Source organism: Vanderwaltozyma polyspora, genomic scaffold, assembly GCF_000150035.1.
Source record: "Vanderwaltozyma polyspora DSM 70294 KpolScaffold1031 genomic scaffold, whole genome shotgun sequence".
In the NCBI taxonomy this organism is placed as follows: Eukaryota; Fungi; Ascomycota; class Saccharomycetes; order Saccharomycetales; family Saccharomycetaceae; genus Vanderwaltozyma; species Vanderwaltozyma polyspora.
In genome coordinates this window covers 34,327-48,108 of record NW_001834679.1, presented here as the reverse complement: position 1 = coordinate 48,108, position 13,782 = coordinate 34,327, and the positions used below count along the sequence as shown (strand labels likewise).

Genomic DNA, 13,782 nt, shown 5'->3' with positions numbered 1-13,782 from the left:
TATTACTCGAGGACCTCTACAACTCACTTTACCTTCATTTTACTGCCTTTTTTTTCACCATTCCATTTATTAAAGCCAAGAAGGCTGTATTCTGGTGGTAATAATAACAATAATAACAATAATAATAATATCAAGAAAAATATAATTGTTATAGTTTTTTGAAAAAAATGGAAAGTACAACTTCTTCTGTGGGTGGATCAGAATCAAAGGAATTTAAGAATGCAAATGAACAATACCAGGAATTGATACGACAGAGAAAGAGGAAATTAGTTGAATTGTATTGTGTCTCAAGATTACATCAATTATTTGAAGTCACAGATCAAAATATTTTTAAACAAGATTTAGATGTGTTTTTAGACAAAAATAATTTTAAAAATGGGAATAGATTTAAAATCGATACTTTACCAAAATTTTCAGAACCATTGCCTTTAATACCATCCTCATCTTCTAGTAATTCATCCTCTGGATCTTCAATAAATAATGAAATAATACGAATAGATAAAAATCAACTTTCAAGGGAATCGTCTCATAATAGAAGTGCAAAAGGAAGCATTAATAAAAATAATATACTCACGAAAAAAATAAGCCCTGAATTGATGGATCAGGATAAATCACTACGGCATGAAAAGATAATATCAACTGAAAATAATAAAATTGTAAATATTAACGATAACAAAATAATTGAGCGTGTTAATAATAAAAGAATGATAGATGATAATTATAACAGACATGATGATGACAATTATGATAAAGGACCAGCTTCTAAAAAAATCAAAACTGAAGTTGATAATATTAAAACTAATAAAGATGAGACGGAGGAAGACAAGGAATCAAACAAGAATCATTATCCATTAACTTCCTATCACATCCAATCTTCAGCATACAATAACCCATTAGCATATGTAAATGTTTCTAACATTAAAGTTGAACCTACACCAGTGGATACAGACAACCAAATCAAAAATGCTTTTATTAAAGAAATATTTGAACCAAAATTAGAAGCGATAGATTATTTCAGAGAAAATAATATTAACAAGAAAGATTCATCATATTTAATTATGAAAGAAAACATACCGTCTAAAGTAGCACAGGCTGTTCCTTTAGCTGAATTAAAATATCTAGCACAAACGTTGCCACTGATAAAATTATTGCCTATGGCTCATAAAGCTCTAACCACTGATATAATTAACAATGCCTTAAATGAGGGTAGAATTACAGTGGTAAGTTCAAGAATCGAAGAATTAAGAAGATTAGGTTTATGGTCTTTAAGACAACCAAAAAGATTTATCGATCCTTGGGAAAAAGAACAATCACATCATAAAATAATGATGGAAGAGGCATTATGGATGCAAAAAGATTTCAAGGAAGGTTATAAATATAAAGTTGCTGTATGTACAACAATTGCTCAATCGATTATTGATTACTGGACTTATGGTAAAATTTGTTGTATTAATAAAAAACCAATAATTTTTTTACCAGCATCAGAAGAAAGTTCATCTGTTGAAGCAGAAAGCATTGAAGTGGATGCCATTTCGACAAAAACAGAACCTGAAGATAAAGAAGTCAACAAATCTTCTGAAAAAATTGAAATAAATAATAATCTGGAAACGACAACTCCTTCAAATGAAATTCAAGTTTCTGGAGAAACATTACTGGATAATAATACAAATGAATTGAAACCAGTATCTATTGAAGACATTATGAAGGACCAAGACCAACAATTAGGATCTTTATTAACTGATAAAGTAGCATCAGTTGAATCAGAATCTATTGAAATTAAAAAACGTGATGAAAGTGATTCAGTAGATGTCAATAACAAAGAGTATATCCTCAATTCCGGTGTCAGAAGTAATGAACCAGTAGTATCTGAAGATATAACAATGAATGATTCCGGAAACCCCAAATCAATTACAACAGATAAGTCTTTAAAAGTCATCGATATTAGTTTGTTGCATGAAGTGACAGATGAAAATATAGATATCGAAACACAGCTGATTTCGAAGGAAGATTACAAAGAAAGATTGAAAGATCCAGATTTTTTCCCTTATAGAGTATCAATTGATTTGAGTGACTTAACTTCATTAGAAAAGGCTATTATAAACGATGTGACATTATATACAGGGGTTGATTCTAATAATGAAGATGAAGACACTTTACCTTTTGTTCCGCTATCTAAATCATTAGTAACACTTGACGATGAACATTATTTCAAAATAGTAGAGAAACAAATTGTAGATGATGAACAATCATTGTTACAATTGAGTAAGAGAAGAGGTATGTTCTATGGTAGTAGGAGAAGTCATTATTTGAAACCACCTCCTGCACCATCCCAACGTTACTTAAGTAACAGAACACCTACAATTTGGCTACCAGAAGATGATGAAGAACTTGTTAAAAATATCAATGCATATGCTTACAATTGGGAATTGATTGCTGCACATATGCTAAGGCGACCAAGATGTTCATATTATTCAAATATAGAAAGAAGAACCCCTTGGCAATGTTTTGAACGATTTGTACAATTAAATGAAAGATTCAACTTTAACGATCTAAAGGGCCCAAGAGCACATAACGCCCAACATTGGTTAATGGAAGCTCATAAATTTCAGCAAAAACAAAATAGAAGAATTTCGCCTCTAGGTGTTGGACTGGAGTCAATTCAACGTGGTCACAGAAGATTACGTTGGGCCAGTATGTTTGAAGCTATGCGAAAGTGCATGAAGAAAAGGGAGAATGCACCAAGACCTAATCCAAGTCAAGCAAGAAAGCCTCTTGATTGCAAAAATATGAAAGTGCCTACACCCGCAGAGATGTCTAATTTGAAAGCCCAGAGAGATGAAACATTACGTCGCGACATGCAGATGAGACGTAATGTTAAAAACCGTTTACAACAACAACAAAGACAACAGCAACAGCAGCAGCAGCAGCAGCAACAACAGCAGCAACAGCAGCAGCAGCAACAACAGCAGCAACAGCAACAACAAAAACAGCAGCAGCAACAGCAACAGCAACAGCAACAATTGCAAAACAGACCATCTTCTCAAGGTGTACCGAATAATGCTTCCGAAAATAGTTCCAGTAACATTAATGGTAATGTTACTCCAAATTCAAGTGGTTCAACTAATCAGTCATCTAGGAATATTGTAAGCCAATCCCCTTATCAAAAGGGCTCCCGTCCGCAGTTGACTGAACGTGAAATTATCGAGACTTATTCTAGAAAGATCATACAACAAAAGCCAGGAATTCCTCCTGAGACAGCCCTAAAAGCTGCTCAAAATTATGTTAAATCATTAAAAGAAGAACAAGTAAGACAATTACAAAGGTTGAAGGATAAAAGTTCTAATTCTACCTTTTCCAATTCGAGTGTTAATGTTCAGCAAACTAGTTCAGGAACTAAGCTCTCTTCCACAGGCAATGGGGCTAATAATAATAATAGTAGTATTGCGAATAATAATAATAGTATTACGAATAATAATGGTAATAGCAGTTCATCTCCTGAAAGATCTAAAATTACTTCACCAACTCCACAAGAAATTTTACAAAGAATACAAAAGTAAAATAGTATATGGGTTTTAGATTTCAGATGCTTATATTTCACTAACTGAGCAATTACCTGTTATTTTATGCATTTTCTTTATTATTCTGTTTCTACCCACTTCAATATTATAAGCGTCATTGTAAATTTTTTATAATTTCAAACTTTTTTAGCATACGAGCTAACATTTACTCTGCATATATAAATATATATTTTAATTGTAACAATATTATATTTCATTTTAAATCAAAAATTACTAATTACAAAATACTATGTTATACATTAGTGACGGATGTAATGGGATACTATTTAGCTTTAAACTTTATAATAAAAAATAAATAATATTCTTATACTTTTGGTAAAGTGAAAACTGCAGTTTCTTCTACAGGTGAATTATTAACGGTGTATGTTACCTTCCATTTCAATTTCAAAGGTTTAGCGCCATCCAGAGTGGCATTTTCAATTTTAGCAGTTTGAGTGATACCATCTGAAACTAAAGCATTCATAGAATTACCAGATTGAGGCAATAATTTTAATGTCATTGTCTTTGGAGCAGCCAATAAAAATGTTAAGTCATTTACTGTATTTGATGATAAGTTAGAAAAGATTACTTTAACATCAACTGAAGAGTTTGAAGTTTTAGTTAATTCGAAATCTAATTTTAAATTGGATGATTGATTAACAAGAACCCTTTGACTTGTTTTTGAAGCCGATGGAGAGGCGGTATCAAACCCGTCTAACAAATCGAATGCATCATTTTGTGTAGATAATGAAGAAGGATCTGTATTTAAAACTGGTTTTGCAGGTTGGGAAGAGCCTAAGGATATATCTCCTCCTTGACCGAATGAAAGTTGGTTTGATGGAGTTGAAATATTCATATCACCCAAATCGCCTAATAAATCCGCCAAAGGATCGGCAGAAGCAGCTGCAGAGGTGGTAGCATTATTTGTTGATACTGGAGCAGAAGGTTCCGAACCCATATCATCATCAAAATCAATCAAGTTCAATTCGTTAGCAAGAGCACCAGTATGACTATCTTGAATTGCTGATGACATAGCAGCTGGGTTAATTTGAGATGCTGCCGCGGTGTTACCGTCCTTCAACAGTCTGTATTTCTCTAATATTTGATTAACATTATCGTTGAATTTCAATAGATCTTGAACCAATTCTGTGTCTTCATCTTGTTCTTCTTCAATGATTTTTTGAAATTTTGGTTGAGCAGACTTTAATGAACCATATAATTCTTCTACGGTTTCGTTTTGTAGTCCTTCTGTTGAATTTAGCATTTCATTTAACAAATCTGCTTTACGTTTCAACTTGTTTAATTCATGAACAATTGCTTGTTTTGCTTGTACAAGGTTATCTTCCTTAAAACCAGCCATGATTTTCATTAATTTATTTGCTTCTTTTAAATCTTCTGGCTTACCACGTCTAATTAATTCTTCCAATTTTGCAGCCTGTGCAATTTCTTGTTCCTTTTGAATTTCACTTGCGGATTTTAAGCTATTATTTGGTCTTAAAACAGATAATTCACTATCATCGATTTTTGGGAAAACATATCCTTTGTATTTCAATAATCTATGCATATCTCTAATAAATCCCATATCTTCTTTATAAGTAGCATGTTTACAAATAGTTTGATACCATTCTTCGATAGCTGTAAGCACTAATCTCTGAACTTTAGAATAACGCATTGGTGGGTGTTCAGGAAACCTTTTGACCAATTCATTCAAAAATTCTTTTCTCGAAATTTGTAAATGCACAGGATAACCACAATTTTTAACCAAAACATCCAACAAAGCCAAGGCAAACACAGCGGTATGTGTATCCCTTGTATTAATCAATCTAGCAATAGTGATAACAGCATCTCTTGAAGAAGCACCTTGCTTTTCATTAATGTAATCTGCTACATCTAAATTCAAAGCTAAATCTGGTTCTGATAAAGACATTCTACAAGCTCTTTGAATTTTTCTTAATAATGGATTACCATTAGTTTGTGGTCTCCTAACTGGAGCATCTGTTAAATATATACCGTGAGACATAATTCAAATATGAAATACTTTTTGCTTATGAGTATAAAGTGTGTTAATTCAACAAATTTCGATTCAAAAAACTTTTGGGGTTTTTAACGTCTTTTTTAACGTAGTAAGTTCTAAATTTAAAAGGGGAACAAACTAAAACTAATGGAAATATTCACACAATACCTCAATTAACCCAATGGGATCTTCAATTGGCCTACTCGATTACAAAAAATCTACCTAAGTTCTTAATTAAAGTTAGTTTTAAACATTATTTGTCTCCTTTTAAATTTTAAATTTTAAATATTTTTTTTTTATTTCAGATGACAGATCATAAACACCCTAGGGTTTAATCCCACCCTACAATTAGGGTTATGTCATGTGATGTATAACCCTAGTTAAGTGAGGGTAACACTGTTTAGATTTTTCGGAATTGGATTCGAAATGAGATCACTCTACATAGTACGGTTAGGAAATAGAACTAGTATATAATAGAATAGTAATACATCGATACATGATCGATAATGATCTTTCTATGATGATACGATGAATTGTTGAAACATTATAAGAAAATCAAAGTGTTTATATATAACATATATCTGAAGTTTGTTTGAATTCTCTTTTGTTACCTGTTTTTATTAGTTTTTTAACAAATTGACATATTTTAGATATTGTCATTACAGTTTGGAATTCTTGCGATGAGCTCTTCGAAGGGAGATGAAGAGATCAATTCTAATAATGAGGAAATGCTAGGAATTGACAAACTTAGTGTGGATTATGATTACTTGTTGTACAAGATCAATGATTATGTCAATTCTATCCAGATACAGACAAAAGAGGTTTGTCAAAGGCAAAATGAATTGATCTCACAGAATGTTGTAGAAGATATAGTGGATGTAAATATACAAAGTTTTAAAGATATACTAAGTAAATGTGAAGAATTAGAGAATTATTTCACTATGCTGGATCAAATCGAAATGATATCTGATACTTTCCATGGCAGAATAGACGACGTTCTAAAGGAATACAGAAAATTAAATGGTAATTAATGTTAGAGTTAATATATAAGAATTTCCTACTATATATATTTATAATGAAATAATGAATGTTATGTGTATTTATTGATTCCAGTGATTCAAGGGTTATAATGTTACAATGAAGATATATCGATCACCAAGTAATGCGATTGTCATCAACAGCTATTTTCCTCTGTAAATAGTTGATACGTTGTTCGTCCCATCTACGTTTTATAGCTGTATTCTTCATCCTAACACATGCCTTAACTAATAATGCTATTGTTTTAAACTTCTTACGGTGACGATTTTCAAATATGTTGTGCGAATTATTGACAAACCTGAAATCATATGCGCTTTCATATGGATTTCTACTGTTGTAGTAATCTCTATTAGGAAAGTTAGAATAATTATAATCATTCAAATTCATCTCCTCTTTTAGTTTCAAAAGATCCAAACGTATTTGCTGAGACCCTGCCATTAGAACACGGTTTAGATATTCGTTCATTACCTTCAAATCATTATTTGATTTTACTTCATTATGATATTTTAATCGGTAATAATCAATTCTATCTTGTTGCACAGCAGCAGCATTGTCAGATGATCTTGATGTCGGTTGATTCATCGATAACTTCTTCTCTAATTGTAAATTTTCTTCTTGTAATTCGGATAATTTGGTTAAATAATCTTTTTTGATATTATTGTACTTAGTTTTCATGATTAGTAAATTCTTTCTCATATTATCAAGTTCAAAATTACTGTCATCGCTGCCTCGTATCTTAGTAAAATCCTTAGATTTTTGATATTCTTTAGTTGCCATGTCTAGATCAGCAACCGCCTTCCTCAATTCCACTTTATATTCTTCATTTAAAATTTGTGATTTGGAAAGTTTTCTCGTTAGTTCCATATTATCCTTTTTCAATGTATTATTTTGATTCAATAGTTCATCCAGTTCCTTTAATCTTTGATTCAGCTTCAAATTTACTGATGAGAAACCCTCATTTTCTTGACTCAATAGAGCTTCATTTTGTTTCTCTAGAGAATTACACTTTGATTTCCAGAAGTTAATATCGTGTTTATTGGACTCTATTAGAGTATCTCTTTCGGATTTAAGCATGAAGATTTCTCTTTCTAACTTAACTTTTTCATTTAAAGATTCTTCCTCAATTTGCCTTATTTTATTGGTATAATATTCTCTCAGATTATTGTCTTCAAGCTTAGAGTCCTTTTCTAAACTGTTGATTTTATTCTTTAATTCGATAATATCATTCTTAAGTAAATTGATTTCTTTGTCTTTTGTCTCTAATCTTTTTGAATTTCTCTCTGACGCATTGGTAGTATTTTCTATTACTTGTCTTTTTAATTCTTTTACTAACTCTTCTGATTTCTGAAGTTTTTGGGCATTTTCTTCCAACTCCTTCTTTGTTTTTAGTATTTCAGCTTTAAATTTATCTTCTACAGTTGAAATTGATAAAGTCTGTACTTTCAATGTATCATTTAATTTTCTTTGTAATTCATTAATATGAGCTTCCTGTTTCTCTCTAATTTCTTCGGATTTATCAGCGGCAATACTATTTTCCCTATTATTATTAGTTATGATTTCATCAATTCTTCTCTTCATCAATTCAACTTGATTGTCTCTTTCCCTTTTGGTATCATCCAATTGATTGGAGAGCTTGGAAATTTTATCTCTAAATAGTTTATTTTCATTAGATATTTGTGATAGCTTAGAATCTAAATTAGCATTGTTTTCTCTCATTCGCTCAAAATCTTTTCTAACCTTATCATTTGTATCAAGAGATACATATTTAGAGTCTCGTTCAGATTTCAGTTGTTTAATGTTATCATCTAGTTTGTGTATTTGGTTTATTTTTTCTCTCAATTTATCATCGTATTCCTTCTGTAGATTTTCCAATCTGGTTTTCAATTCAGTTGCTGTATTTTTTGAGTCAATTAAATTATTCTCTAGTACACTAATTTGAGAATTTTTTTCTTTCAATTTATTTTGTAACAATAAAAATTCACTACCTAAATGATCTGAATCATTTAAATTATTGTTCAAAGTTTTAATTTCATCTTTCTGTTTCTTCAGATTATCATCTTTTTCAATAATTGTTTCTTCCAAACCTCTAATTGTATTTTTTAAAGTATCAATGTGACTATTTAGTTGTTTAATGTCTTCTTCATTTGAAGCTATCAATTCATCTTTTGCTATCAATTCTTTCGTTATTGTGTCAAGTTTATCATTCAAAGTCCCTAATTCTTCAGACAACTTATCAATCTTATTTTGCAAATTGTCACGTTCAATAATGCATCTTGTATGATCTTCAACTTCTGATTCTTGTTCGTCTACTTTTGATTCTAAATTGCGAAACTTTATTACTAAATCATCATACTTTATCTTTAAAAGATTAAATTCACTATTGGCAGTTGAATATTTAGATTTCCATTCTTCAATTTCATCTAAAAATTCTAAACTTTTCCTTAATTCACCCTGATCAGTTACGTTATTTAATACTTTTAACAATGAATTACATTTCAATTTCAAATTATAATTTTCCGTTGTCAGTTTACTTAACTGTTCTTGTTGTTCTTTTAAAGGATTTGAAGCATTTGAATTTTCTTTTAATTCTTTTATTAAATTTTTTTTATTCATATTTATTGATGTCAATTTACTACTCTGCAAATTGACATCCAGTTCTGGCAAAGTATCATCGAATTGCATAGAATCATTAAACATCCTGGAATTCATCGCATCATCAATACTTGTCCTTCTAACTTTCCTTGGAGGACTCTCATTTCTAAAAGTATCTTGCATGGATTCCTTAATTGGCGATTCATTAGGTCTCTTACTAGCACCATTATTTTGTTTCTCCTTTATATAACCAATTGGCGTAAATTCATAACTCTTTACCGATTGGATATTCTGTTCACCAGTATGATCCATTGTTTTAAAATATAATAACAATATTAAAATATTACTGTTTATTTCGCCAATCTCTTTGATTTGATGAATATAACGATAATAATAATAATAATAATAATATATTTCTAAATCGGAAACTAAAAAAGGAGATTCCACCAAAGCAAAACCAAACTGTTCACACCAAATCTATCAAAATGTAATCTCACTGGCACAAGTTCCTAACCTTCTAAACCACCTCTAAACTATTAATCGTCTATACTTCATCTCATTATCTTCTTGTTTTGAATATAAATATTTAACATGTTTTTATTTTGTGTAGATACTTTACGCGTATTAAAGCTTTAAAATTCAATTATGATGTATAGTAAAGACGCCAAATCGTTGATGACCGATGCTGGTAGACAAGAATTGATGAGTAAAGTGGATGTGATTAGTTTGGATACCGTAACTGATAGATGAGATTGGTTGGGATTTTGGTATATATTTATTTAAAATTGGGACGTTCAACTGGATTAGAGATCAAAAAATAAAAATAAACAGAAAGAGAAATAATATAATGCTACTGTCCGTTAATATCAAGTGACTATATAAATATAAATAAATACTATTTATAATGATGCAATTGTACTTGTATATATGTTGAAGTTTTTTCCTTTTAATTTTGTTTCATAGTGAATAGCAGGTAATATGGTTTTTAATATATTAAAGGTTTTTGGACATTTCAAATGAACGCATTTAACTTTTTTTAGGAATTTCCTGACGTATACTTTCATTAGCTATATTTATACCTTCTATCCAGTTTTTATTACCTTGACTTAAACAATACAATACAGCTGTGTTTAATAGAATGTAATCATAAGTTGGGTGGTCATCACCTAAAGTATATTTACCACTTAAGATATCTTCTTTTAAAATTCTTGCATTTTCTTCTGGACCGTATGATGAGCATGAAGATAATGCATGTTCTTTTAATCCAAACATGGAAGGATCAATGTCAAAGGTTTCGATTTCTTCAGAAGTTGGTCTAACATGCCAGATAGTTGTTTTACCAATTGGAGAAACTTCATCTAATCCTACATGTCCCCAAACAACAAAAATTTCACTATTTGGATAAACCAACTTTGCAGCTTTAGCATACTCTGGAGCTAATTCCTTAGAGTATACACCTAAAATTCGTTTATGAACTAAATTTACTGGATGCAAAAGTGGTCCCAATACGTTAAATATTGTTGGTATGCCTAATAGTTTTCTTATTTGGGCGATATATTTCATACCATTGTGGAAGTAAGGAGCCAGCAAGAATAAAAATTTGTTAGTGTCATCATTCCATAAAACAGGAACTGTTTTGTTATTAACTTTTGAAGAATCACAACCCAAAGTATTAATCAAATCACCTGCACCACTATTTGAAGTGGAAGCTTTACCACCATGCTTACAAATTTTTAAACCCGGAATCCCTGAAGCAACAATTGCAGCAGAAGTAGATACATTAAACGTATTCTGACCATCACCACCAGTACCCACTATATCTAAAACAATATCTTGTTGTTCAACATCATCTGCTTCTATGAAAACATTATCAGAAAATGTTAACACAGCTTTTGCACCTTCGGCAATATATTCTGCTTTATGATCCAACCCAGTAGTTCTCAAACTAGTTAGAAAACTACCAATTTGCACATAAGTCTTCAACAATTCAGAATCATCATTATCCCCATCTTGTAGTTTTTCCAAACTCAATAAAATTATTCTAATTGCTTCAAAGAGGTCTTGTGGTGTCAGAGTTGGTGGTGAAACCAATAATTTCTTTGTAAATTTCAATAACTCAGAACTTGACATCTTTAAAACTACTATAATTCTTATTTGAGGTTCTGGGATATCACTCTGGTATCAATAGATTCATAATAAGTTCATTTAAAATAATATTCATCACATTTTGTAATACGTTAGTTGGCAGGCTTAATCTTTATATATACTTTTACATACAATGAGTCAAAAATTTCGGATCCGAATATTAGAGAAAAGGGACTGGAACCATATTAATAATACTCGTTGAGTATGATGAAAGATTTCCAGTTGATGGAAGTGACAGTAATTCGATGTCTAGTTGATTAATTGATCATATTTATATGTTTGTAGATCGTGACAAGAAACCTTACGATGCTTAAGAATTCATTAAATCCGTTTGTATTAAATTATCTTAAATTCATGTCTCATGAAAGAAACCCGAGTTATATACGAGCAATAGATACTTCTTGATCTCTTGTGAATGTGGTGGATGAACTATTTAAAATTTTAAGATTCATTAAAAAGTATTAATGTATTATCGTTATATATCTATAAAATCAGATTGATGTTATTTATTAAAAATGTCGTTTACCGCTGGGATGAAACTAATTTATTCTTCCAATGAACCCAAATATTTTTCTGCGTCAAGACCTGCTTTACAACCAGAAGCTGCAGAAGTGATAGCTTGTCTGTATCTAGAATCTTGGACATCACCAGCTGCAAATACACCAGGAACGGAAGTTTCAGAAGTACCTGGGATGGTTTTAATATAACCGACTTCATCTTGGTCAATTTGACCCTTAACAATTTGAGTTGCTGGTGTATGACCAATAGCGTAGAACAAACCGTTAACTGGTAATTCAGATTCAGTATCAGTCTTGACGTTTTTAATCTTCAAAGATTGTAGTAATTTGGAATCACCTTGGGCTTCTAAAGCAACAGTGTCATATAAGATTTCGATCTTTTCATTCTTTTCAACACGTCTTTGCATGATTGTGGAAGCTCTTAAGTGATCTTTTCTAACTAATAGGTAAACTTTTGAACCGTATTTGGTTAAAAATTCAGCTTCTTCACAAGCAGAGTCACCACCACCAATGACAGCTAATGGTTTGTTTCTAAAGATTGGAACAGCACCATCACAAACAGCACAAGCTGAGATACCCTTTTGCCAATAAGTTTCTTCACCTGGGATATGCATTCTCTTTGCAGAGGCACCAGTTGCAATAATTAGAGCATCAGTAGTAATTGGTTCGGCATCTTCATTGAATTCTGTCCATAGCTTGAATGGTCTTGAAGATAAATCAACTTTAGAAATAGTTTCAGTAATGACGGTAGTACCAAATTTAGTAGATTGTTGTTTCATTCTTTCAACCAATTCACTACCAGTTAAAGCATCTGGGAAACCTGGGAAGTTTTCAATTTCAGTAGTGGTAGTCAATTGACCACCAGCAGCAATACCATTGGCAAACATACCTTCATATAAGGTTGGTGGAATTTCAGCTCTTGCTAAATAGATGGCAGCAGTGTGAGCAGCTGGACCAGATCCGATGATAGTAACTTTGTTGTGAGCCATTGTTGAACTTTTGGAGGGTTGATTTGTTTGTCTGTTGTTATTTGTTTATAAGTTTTGTGATAATTCAAAGAGAGCAGATATATATCGATGTTATATTGATCCTATTGGTATTACCTTTAATAATATTTTGGTTTTGGTTATATATTTATATTAAGGTATAATTTCAAATATAAGCAAGAACAGGAATTCAAATTTATAACCAAGTAATGCATTATTTATATATGAATATTTTTAAGTTTAACCGTCATCAACAATTACAATATACACCTTCCAGCTAAAGGCCATTATTAATTGTAATGAATCGTATACCATCTACACAATTTTTAATAGTTCCTGTTGTTCAAAGAATAAAACTCTCGCAGGCACTACGATTAATAGATAGATCCCAATGATGGATAGTTCTTTAAACCTTTTCAAAAGAGAGATTACAAACAGATTCAGCCCTCCTACTACTAGAATCAAACCCAATTTCTAATAACTGTTGAAATCTCGACTACAATAACCAACCATCCATCAAACTACAAATTCCAGTTTCCTGTTTCCTCTTCTTCTTCTTTTTCTTCGTCTTCTTTTTTAAAACTTCTTCTAATCGAGCTATTTGTCTCGTCTTTCCCATACTTAAGAAACTACGTAATGAATTTCGAAAATTTGGCCAGCCAAACTATTTGTCATCTTGAAAGAATACAGGGCCTTTGTTCTGAGATTCTTGATAGTTTCTTTACTATGGATGGGTAATCATTAACTTGCTCTAGTCTCTCTCTCTATCCATGGATTTCTGTTTCATTTTATGTAGTAATTATTTGATGAGTTCTAGAAGGCAAGGTTTTGAAAAATTTTGAGTATTCAATCTTGCTATTAATCAAGCTAATGCTTTATTTGAATCAGTAATCGAATATCAATTATGTATTTACTTTTGATCTGGAGATCAA

At 31.1% G+C, this 13,782-nt stretch overlaps 6 protein-coding genes across 6 annotated transcripts; 2 read left to right on the top strand and 4 right to left on the bottom strand.

The window, feature by feature from the left end:
• Window positions 1–167: 167 nt before the first annotated feature.
• On the top strand, window positions 168–3,557 carry EAF1 (Eaf1p; the record flags this gene model as incomplete). The annotated part of the gene is made up of 1 exon (XM_001645922.1): window positions 168–3,557. One exon carries the CDS (start codon window positions 168–170, stop codon window positions 3,555–3,557), a length of 3,390 nt encoding a protein of 1,129 aa, XP_001645972.1.
• Window positions 3,558–3,882: 325 nt separating this feature from the next.
• On the bottom strand, window positions 3,883–5,577 carry Kpol_1031p17 (ubiquitin-binding protein; the record flags this gene model as incomplete). The annotated part of the gene is made up of 1 exon (XM_001645921.1): window positions 3,883–5,577. The coding sequence occupies one exon, from the start codon at window positions 5,575–5,577 to the stop codon at window positions 3,883–3,885; it is 1,695 nt and encodes a 564-aa protein (XP_001645971.1).
• Window positions 5,578–6,251: 674 nt separating this feature from the next.
• On the top strand, window positions 6,252–6,602 carry CNL1 (Cnl1p; the record flags this gene model as incomplete). Its single annotated transcript, XM_001645920.1, has 1 exon — window positions 6,252–6,602. The coding sequence occupies one exon, from the start codon at window positions 6,252–6,254 to the stop codon at window positions 6,600–6,602; it is 351 nt and encodes a 116-aa protein (XP_001645970.1).
• A 121-nt stretch (window positions 6,603–6,723) lies between these two features.
• Window positions 6,724–9,513, bottom strand: SPC110 (Spc110p; the record flags this gene model as incomplete). The annotated part of the gene is made up of 1 exon (XM_001645919.1): window positions 6,724–9,513. The coding sequence occupies one exon, from the start codon at window positions 9,511–9,513 to the stop codon at window positions 6,724–6,726; it is 2,790 nt and encodes a 929-aa protein (XP_001645969.1).
• Window positions 9,514–10,227: 714 nt separating this feature from the next.
• Window positions 10,228–11,331, bottom strand: TRP4 (anthranilate phosphoribosyltransferase; the record flags this gene model as incomplete). The annotated part of the gene is made up of 1 exon (XM_001645918.1): window positions 10,228–11,331. One exon carries the CDS (start codon window positions 11,329–11,331, stop codon window positions 10,228–10,230), a length of 1,104 nt encoding a protein of 367 aa, XP_001645968.1.
• A 559-nt stretch (window positions 11,332–11,890) lies between these two features.
• On the bottom strand, window positions 11,891–12,853 carry Kpol_1031p13 (thioredoxin-disulfide reductase; the record flags this gene model as incomplete). Its single annotated transcript, XM_001645917.1, has 1 exon — window positions 11,891–12,853. The coding sequence occupies one exon, from the start codon at window positions 12,851–12,853 to the stop codon at window positions 11,891–11,893; it is 963 nt and encodes a 320-aa protein (XP_001645967.1).
• Between the last annotated feature and the right edge of the window lie 929 nt (window positions 12,854–13,782).